Here is a 10,308-nt window from a genome sequence, read left to right as displayed (position 1 = left end):
AAAATGTCCCAATGATTATTTATGATACTTTTAAATCTATTAGTATTGGTCCCAAAAGTAGTGACTAGCCTAACTGGCTGTGAAAAATGATTATCAGTTTGAATAGTTCTATCCTTATATTGCAACAATTGGCACCTGTCTATTTGATCAACCTCATGTAAAGTTCAAATAATAGGATCCTGATGATATCCCCTAGTACATAACCTATGGGTTAAATCTTCCTGGTGGGCTTTCAAAGTTTGTTCGGAGGAGCAAATACTTTTAATACGTAGATATTGAGACTTAGGAATATTGTTGATGATGTGGTGAGGATGATAGCTTGAGGCATGTTACAAGGTGTTATATACTGGAAATTTTCTATATACTTGTGATTCCAGTGTATGATCCTCCTGTCTAGTTATAATAACATCCAAAAATGTTATTTGTTGATATTCAATGTGCAGTGTAAACTGAATACCCCACTGGTTATTATTAAGGTATTGTATGAATTCATGCACATATTGTTGGTCCCCCCGCCCCGTATTTCACAAATGTCTGAGGTTTACTTCTGGCATGACGTTGGAACCTAGATGCAGTTTTTGTCTGAAGTACTCAGGAGATATTTTGCACTGTTAAAAAGTTAATATTTCCTTTAGTTATGATGTGACCTGAACAATGTCGGCTTTGTCTGATCTAACCTGCCAGTCTAAAGGTTGCAAATTTGATTAACAAAGATCTAAATAGCAGAAACAAATGGTGCCACAACCATGGTCTAAAGCTAAATGCAAAACAGTGTAGTATTGTATCATTTGGTACAGTATTACTCTTACTACATTAATGGTACAGCCTTCAAAAGAAATACAGTTGTCAGAGATCTGGGCATGTTTGTCAACAATGGGGTCTCCATCAACCACCATTAGCCATGGGTGTCATAAAATCTTTCTATCTGGTCAAGCTCAAATACTAAAGCAGTATGAACAGCTGAGACATACCTGTCAATTAATGAATACATTTTCAGCTAATTCCAGACAACAAATATCTCTAAAAACCTTTTACCACTTTGCAAATCTTTTATTCCCATGTTAAAATATAAACATTTCAGCTACAAAGATTGCTGAACTTCTAAACAGCCAGCTTGCACATATTTTCTCAGTGAATACCTCCTCGATATGTCATTTTATGATTAATCTCTAGATTTAAATGTTTTTAATTCTTTCAACCAACAAGCAAATGCATTGTGGCTAAATTATCGAATCAAAAGCAGTGAGCACAAGCCTGTCAGACTCATCCTCATCCATGCACTTTACACTTGGAGATCCCCAGTAGCTAATTCTGTAATCTGATTAACAGACTGAATTTTTAGACAGAACTTGCTTAATTTCTGATTTCTGTGTGCCATGGTGTGGCAGACGTGCATTGCTTTTTTTCACGTGTTTTACTTTGTTGCCTTGCAAAGCTTGCACTGACAAGAGAGCTGGGAGCAAAGACACGACTATGTATGCATGAGTGACTCACATGTCCTTATCTTTTGGCCAAGCAGCCAAACTGCTTTACAAAAATTACATTGTCTTAGTCTTAACAAACAATAAACGTTTTGTCTTTTTGAGTTGGAGTGAGCTAGATTGAAGTCATTTCTGCTATAGAGGAGACCAAGTCAATGTAAAAAAAAAAGAAAAAAAAAAAAAAAAAGATATCAAACATTTGACTCGGGAAGAAAAAGTGTGAAACTGGAGTTGGTTCCCATTTCCTAAATAAGACAAACAAACTTTCCCTAATGTGTGGCTGTGCCTGGGTGCCTGCCATAGATCTCACCTGTCCAGACATTTGCCACAGAATTTTGGTCTGTACTGCGGTGGTGGTGCTGTGGTAGCGTTGTCACCTCACAGCAAGACGTTCTCCCGTTCAATTCTCAGCTAGAGCGTCTTCTGTGTGGAGGCATGCATGAATGGGGTGTGCCTTCATTGAAGGTTGTGTGTCAGGGCTGGTAACTCGGCATGTAAAAATCCACTACCAATCATTAGCGGACCGGAGTTCCACTGTGGCGACCCCTAACCGGGATAAGCCAAAAGACGCAAACAAACTCATAAAATTTATGTTTTTTTTTTCTGGTAAATCATTGAGGATTGAAGCCAGTAAATAATTACAGGCATTTGAATTTCAGACTTCATATTCTTCAGAAAATGTATGCTAAGGCAAAACCTGTTATTCTAACAACTTTCTAAGTGCAAGTTTGAAACTGTATCCCTATTTTTAGGCCTTTGTCACCCCATTTTGTTTGAATTTGTCCAGATTTCTTGTGCTACGAGGTTTAGAGGTATGGTGCATGCTGCCTCTCTCTCTGATTTGTGAGAGCTGTGGGTATCATGTAGAATTGGAGATTGAAAGAGAACTATCAACATGCAAATAGGGAAGCAGAAACAGCATGCTTATTTGGACTTTAAGTCAGGATATCCCAAACAAATCAGGAAAATTGAGAGATCTGTTGTGACCATTTCATATTAATTGTGGCATGTCCACATTACTGTCAGAACTATATTGATTAGATACAGTTTAAAGCATGTTTATTTTTTTGGTGAAAGATGACTGAAACTATTATTTTCTTAAGAAATGCTTTTAATCTTTTCAGGCCATGCTCACAATCATTTCTGGTGAACCAAACTGCATAGAATGCTAGCTGGAAAAGCATTTGGGTTTGATCAGTTTAACACATTTGAATGCATTTTAAGGGCTATAGTGAAGTTTTGTTAAAGTACAAAACTATTAAAGTACATCAGTATCAGATGCATGTCTTGTTCTTTCACAGGTAATACGGGCAGTTCAACCGGTGTGAAGTTCTTACTTGCTTGTGTCCTCGGTGGATTCTTTGGAGTCATTCTGGTTTTTGTGGTACTGGCATTATTGTATCGTAAATATGGCAAAGATGTTGGTAAGCGCATAGTAATTTCTAAAGTGTCCACTTCTTTACAGCTAATTGAAATATATGCACTTTAAATAATAGCTCACACCAGTCACATTACTTTCTGAATTAGCAGGAAGCAGAAGTTATGTATATATGTATGTATTTATGTATGAATGGTATGTAGGCATGTGTTTTCAAACAATTTAGGTAAACTTATCAAAAGCCCTTTGCAGCCATGTTATGCACCAGAGGCAAAACACAACTGTATGAAAAATAATTAATCAAATTCACATGCACATATTGTGATGTCCCCACTCTGGGCCAGTAATCAAGAGCCTGAATCTTCACCACTAGAACTGGAGAGGGATGTTCACTTGGAACAAAAATAGATACACCCAATGTTTCCAGATGCACCTCTCTGAATCAAGCATAATTTCCCATAAGAGCACACAAGGAACACACTCAGTCCAGGGTCTGGATTCTCTGTCTCCCTCCAGATCCCCAATAAGACTCTCCACTGATGCAGCTATAGAGTTGAGACCTGCTTGCTAAGTAGAGTTCCCCCTTTTTCCCCCCAGCTCATCTGTAGACTTACACCCAAAGTCTGCCAACCAGATTTTATTGTCCCCAGGGAAAAGTGCTAAGGGCTTGTTCCCTCACCAAAATGTCTGCCAGCCCTTCAAAAGTGATGACCTGACACCCATTCACCCACCTGTAAAAATAAGTGCTTAACTCAACAATATAATCACACACACATATACCTTGCATCTATGCTCAAGAAACTTTTTTTCTGTAAGCTTCAAGTGTTAACTTAAAACATTTAAGTAAACATTTCTTTACTTTATCATAGTTTAAAGTAAACAATCAATATCAGACAATTTAGAAACAGCAGTTACAGCTTTACCATGCAGTAAGGGGGTCAGGAACCGTACCCAAAGCCCTTGGTTAACATTATACTCTTTACATACCCTTTCAAATATATGAATAAAACTATCAAAGTTATCACTCTCTGTAAACTGTGGAAGGAATTTACTGACCTTTATTGTTTTTGGGGTTCGGTTATTCCCTTCCCCATTAGCTCCATGATTCTGGCTAAGAGTCAGCATCTCCTTCTCATGTGGATGCTGCTTCTCATTTTCTTCAGCCTCTAAACACTGTAGTCTCTCTGCTGATTTTACTTTGACCTCCAGACACTGCAGTCTCTCTGATGATTCTAATTCCAAATGTTTGGCCTCTTTAACTCCAGATGGATTTTTTAGTCCTCTGAGGAAAATGTGACCTGTTCTGTTTCTGAGGGCTGTACCTAACCATCACAAAACTGGTTGCTTCCTGGTTGCTGGTCTGAGCTGCAACTAAGGCTGAAATAATTTCCTTTTTAGTCAGGTTGGCATACACCAGTCCTTGTTTTCACACATCTTGGCCAGCTGGTTATTTGTCAACTTACCATAATCCTCTGTTGACATCTTCACCTGCTTTCCCTGAATAAACTAAAATAACAAATAAATAAATAAAACTGTCATGAAAATGAAACTGTGTATGTTTACCTTGCGGCTGCTGAGAATACACACATCTTTGTCAACTGCTTACAGGCTACAGAAGGTCAATTAATATCCACACCACTGCTCACCAATATGTGATGTCCCCACTCTAGGCAAGTAATCAAGGAGCTTGAGTCCTCACAGCTGGTACTGGAGAGGGGCGTTCACTGGGAACAAAAATGGATACACCCAGTATTTCCAGATGCAGCTCTGCATCAAGCACAATTTCCCTTAAGAGCACAAAGGGAACACACTCAGTCTGTGGTCTAGATTTCTCTATCTGTCTCCCTCCAGGTCCCCAGTAAGACTCCCCACTGGCACAGCTATAGAGTTGAGACCTCAGCCAAGTGTCCAAGTGTAGTTCTCCAGCACCCACTCTGTGAAACCATTACATTGTGTCCCTGCTCCAAACAGCTGACACACACACTCTTTGAGATTTGATTTAAACACACACACACCCAAACATACACACAAATGGGGAAGGCTGGCCCAGATTTACTAGCTATGCTCCATTCAGCCTAGACTATAAGGTAATTACACCGCCACCAGATACTCCAAAGCCAGCCAGTCTAAGGCTCTTGCAAGGGTATCCAGTTATACTGAGTGAAATTAATATTAATACAAATGGTAATTTGATCAACAACAAGGCTTTCAGGAGCAGCTAGAGCTGTCACCAAATATATATATGTACTCTCAGAGATTAAAATATTCTCTGAATGACCAGCCAAAATGAAAAGGTTAAATATATTTAATAATAAATAGGAAAAGAACATGAAAATACTAAATATCTATTTACAGTAAACACCAGTATTTCAGACACATGAAATATTAAAATAACACAAACAAATAGATTCACACAGATACAGGAAAAACAATACTTAACTAATCTCACTATATTTTCCTGACTGATGTAACGAATTACTATTCCCTGGTTCATTTACTAGAGAAAGGCAAGATGAAGTAGTTGAGGGGTCCTTCTCTGTCAGGTTCCAAAAACAGACTGCCATGAGACTTCGGTCTCATTTAGTATTAAACATCATTTTTTTTCCTAGCTTACAGAATGGCATCACATAAATCTAGTCATCTGACTTTTGGTTCCCATGCTACCCAATTGCTAGAAACTGACAGGATTTAGCACATATGTGTCAATAATACAAACACATGGAGCTTTGCTCAGATGTGTTGCAGCTTCTGGAGGTCATAAAACAATTTCAAGCCTCCACTCTTCCAGAGTAGCTATTAGTTTACTCCAAAGACAATATAGAAATCTTCATAGTGCAGACATTTTGCCTCTGCCTGTATAGAGAAATGTAAGATACAATCATTATGGTCTAAGCCAGATAATTTAATTTCAGACTATTTTCAAAGTTAGGTGGATTGAGATTAACCTCTTCTCTTCCAGCATCCTCTGTTAAAACATATACATTTAAACAATTACAATAATCTATGTATATTTATTTTTCTGTCCAGCAGGGCACACTGTTAGTACATTTTAACATAAGCAGCTTTACAAATACATTTTTCAACACAAACATCTGTACAAATCAATTTGATCTACAAATGAGATATAATTCTCTACAACATTCCAGCTAGCTGTGCTGGCATATGTTACACATCCACTGCCCTACTTCTTCTAGCATAGCTGGCAATAGCTTACATCATTACACATTTAATAAACAAAGTACATTAGAAGGATACTGGACAAAGAAAATTAAAATGTACAGCCTTAGAAAAAGAAGAATTTAACAGTTTTTGTTTGTGCATTATATACAGTATAACAATACGACATAAGATACCTTTAGCAAGCAAAGGCTTGAAAGTAAGAAAGTGAAGACTTTGGTTACAGTGATGCAGTATAGTTTAACTACTGTTTCTGAATCAGTTTGCATTGATGCTGTTTGAGATAGAGCCAGACTCAGAAAACTTTGCAGCAACATGGGAAGTGAATTCAAGTGATGAGTCTCCAGCAGGTGGGTGTGATACAGAAAATCAGGCCCCATGTCATGGGCAGCCCAAAAAGCTTGGTCAATCAAAGTATATTCTAATGACTATATAATGAAGAGCCATGTATGATGAGGCAAGACAAAGTCTAGCAGTAATCCAGAATCATAACTTCTGTACAACACAGCTGGGCCAGTTGTATATTTGAACTTGGCTGATTGCTCATGTTCAGAATGAGTAAATTACTTAGTAACATTACGGTTGACACAGCTTTAGTAAATGTCTATCTGCAAGAGGCTCTTCTTGCTGCTAACATGCACATGCAAGTGTCAACTCACGCCCAGACATGCATCATCATCCAACCATGCTTTACATTTAATGGACTCTGCAACTCCAACATTGTAGGCCAATACCATGTTGACAGGGGCACCGTTCAAGAAATGTTTCATGTGTCGGCCTCATTTGCAGTCCTGTAGGAGTTAAGGAGCACCAGTTCCATTGGATACTAAGATGTGTGTGGTCTTACATATATTATCTATGGGGATTTGTCAGTAAGCTTCTGGAGCACAGTAGCAGTACCTCAGGCATATGCCTCGAGAATACTACAACAGTTTCTTGACACTGTGCTTTTGCATATAGAGGAGCATATGTAGTTTCTACATACTCCAGAGGAGAGAGACAACACCATACTCTGCTATAGTCCATTTATCTGAGGTACTGGGGGCCATAGACTATACCCACATTGAAATAAGGGCTCTATCTTTTGAACTGGGATGGAAAAATGTGAACCACAAAGGATATCCCTCCATCAATTTCCAGATGGTCTGTAATGCACATGGTATCATACACACTGTATCAGCAGGTTACCCAAGCAGGTATCATAACTCCATTCATATGACACAAACTATGACCTGTACAAATGATTTGTGAGGCATGATATCCACAAGGGACATCTTGTTGGTGATGCTGGATATACCCAGGAACCCTGACTAATGACTTCTATAAGAAATCACAAAATCAAACTAATTATGGATATAACCATGACCAATTGCAAACAAGAAACATTAGTGAGTATGTATTTGGACTTTTTAATGTATGCTTTTACTGGATTCAGCCAGTGATGCTCTGCAATATGACACTGCCACATGTACAAAGTTATTGTTCATGTGTGAAATGTTACACAATATTATACTGAGGAATCATTTACACCAGGGAGGCCTTTTGCCCTTTTCCCCATCTCCTCCATTAGGATTACAACCAGAAGTACCTGCACGGGGACTATGAAATGCCTTGCTGTAAGACTGAAGCCTGGAATGGTTAAACCCAGCCTGTCATTCTTGCCATTGTCATTGTAGGTATGTGGGAACAGTGCCATCACCATTACAGTGACATGAGACACTGCAGGGCTGACCTCCTTGGTTAATAAGTTGATGAAGTTAAACAGCAGACACCACTTATGTGTGCTGTGTGCGATCTATGTTCTGACCTCACTAAAACATGAAAACAGTGTCAACTTGCCTCTGATTTATTATGTAAGAGAACATGAAATTAGAATGACCACTTGCACAGCCAGTTGTTAACCCAAGAAACAACATATGATTTGGAATGCAAGGATGTTAAACTACATCACTGTGAGGCATGCTATCAAACACTTTCAAAGGTGAAACAGCATCCACTGGGAGGCCAGCATCATGAGCATAAAAATAGCCTAGCGAAGTCATATTTGTGAAACATAATATATTGTACATGAACTCATGTTATTTAAAATAGGTTCAAACATAAATGTAGTTATGCATTTCAGTAAAACCTCCTCAAACTCTGGTTTATGGTGCTAGGAAGGCTAATGAGGTGGTATTTACCAAAAAGATATTTGTATCCACCTTTAAGAATGGGAATAAAAACATTTTTTTCCAACTTCCAGCTATTTAACTGATAGCAAAGTAGAGATACAAAAGATACTAAAGAAATGGTTCTAAGTATTGACTGATGTTCTTGTAAAATATACTGTTATCAAGACCAGGTGAAGAAGTACATTTTATCTTGTTGATATCATGCGTTAACCACTGCCGTCTTACAGTTGGGCATATGGCACAAGTTATTTGGTGGCAGCTGGGCTCTGTGGAAATGATGAGCCTGCTAATACACTGCTACAATCCTGTACAAGAGAGGTGTAATGTCCTATTAACTGGTTGCCAACCTTAAGAATTACGGCATCGACAATATCATTAGAAGAATATAAATAAAATGGTTAAAATATCATTGAGTTTAGTGAGAAAATGGTCATACTAATTTCATGTTCTGTTTTCTGGCATTGAACAGTCTTGTGAATGTGAGGGAAACAGAAAAGCAGAATTAAAATCTCCTAATGATTAGGTCAACAGGAGAACTTTTATATGTTTTCTAGCTTCTTGTTTTCTGAGGGCAGATCTGTAGCAAGGAAATCTCCTAACCCAGGCAACAGCACTCATTGGAAATCCTTCTCCCCTTTGGCTATAAGTGATCAAAATTGCAGTAATTTAATAGCAACTTCCAGCTGTCGCACTGTGTAGAAATAACTTATTAGGTTTGTGCATTAATTAACATATTTTTATGAATTTTGTGGACTGCCATTTAACATAACACAACACACTAATAATTCATTTGTTATTCTGGTAGAACAATATATATATATATATATATATATATATATATATATATATATATATATATATATATATATATATATATATATATATATATATATATATATATATATATATATATATATATATGTGTGTGTGTGTGTGTGTGTGTGTGTGTATATATGTGTATATATATATATATATATATATATATATATATATATATATATATACATACACACACACACACACACACACACACACACACACACACACACACACACACACACACACACTCACACATATATATGAATATCTATATTTGGCTGGCTGTCAATCTATCTATATATAGCTCTAGATATTTCTGTCTCTCTCTATAGATATATATGTATATACATTGGGTATGTGACATTTCATCTAAGACTCATTTAGTCTAAACTGAAAATATCTAAAAATTTGAACAAAACTCATTTAGTCTAAAACATATTTAGTCTAATCATGTTTGATAGGAAAGTGTAGCAGGCTACAGAGAGTTAATGTTGGTATGGTTTAGTCTGTTAGGGTGGTAGGGTTTACAAGACAAATTTGTCTAGAGCACCATTTGCACCTTGCTAATACCTCCCACAAGTTTGTGCACCAGCAATGATTCACTGTGTGTGATGTTTTCTCTTTTATCTGCAGTTATGTGATCATGAAGTTAGAATATTTAATTATGGGAGCATGGGTGGTACAAAGGAGACATGCCCCTCTTGCAAAATAGAAGTGCTGGAGGAGTATTTTCTGTGTGTTTAAACTAAATTTATTTTTAAATGAAATTTTATGATGAAATTTTTCTTAAATGCAACATACTGCACCCATATATATCTGGATAAACCAAGAATCTGCAGCACATTAAGAGCAGTCTTATGTTACCAATGAGTACAGAAGTACTAAGGTGCATTCAAAGAAAAAGGGCAAAAAACAGAAGGACTCTATTAAGGACAATTAGCCAGACCTCAAACCATTTTATAATTGGGGCATTGTAGTGCCTATAACAATTTCACCTAATTGTCATGGCTGTGATTCCAAGCTTCCATGCCTTCTACATCAAATATACAAAGAAGAGGCATACAAGACTTAGAGGTAACCAGTTTTCTACTTCTAATTCTCAAAAGCTCAGTGCATTTGCTGTCCTAAACCTGAGCAAAGTCTAAATTAGCACAAAATGCCTAAACATGGGTATGCATGCGCAAACATGGGTATGCATGCCTCATTCAATTACAGCTCGTCTCCAGAATGTTAGGTTGTGACTATGAGCATGACATCACATATGAGGAACAACCAGGTGTTA

General features: G+C 37.4%; 1 protein-coding gene across 2 annotated transcripts in view; it reads left to right on the top strand.

Moving 5' to 3' along the window:
- The window catches only part of LOC122809170, a 726,709-nt gene that overhangs the window by 490,313 nt on the left and 226,088 nt on the right, over positions 1–10,308 (top strand). For both annotated transcript variants that reach the window (XM_044080459.1, XM_044080458.1), the window contains exon 3: positions 2,783–2,905. In XM_044080459.1, the coding sequence (XP_043936394.1) occupies positions 2,783–2,905 (123 nt within the window). The remainder of the gene's footprint in view (positions 1–2,782; positions 2,906–10,308) is intronic.

Source organism: Protopterus annectens, chromosome 8.part0 (genome assembly GCF_019279795.1).
Source record: "Protopterus annectens isolate FY-2018-M chromosome 8.part0, PAN1.0, whole genome shotgun sequence".
NCBI lineage: Eukaryota > Metazoa > Chordata > Ceratodontiformes > Protopteridae > Protopterus > Protopterus annectens.
The sequence above is the reverse complement of the archived record's forward strand: the minus strand, read 5'-3'. Positions and strand labels throughout refer to the sequence as shown.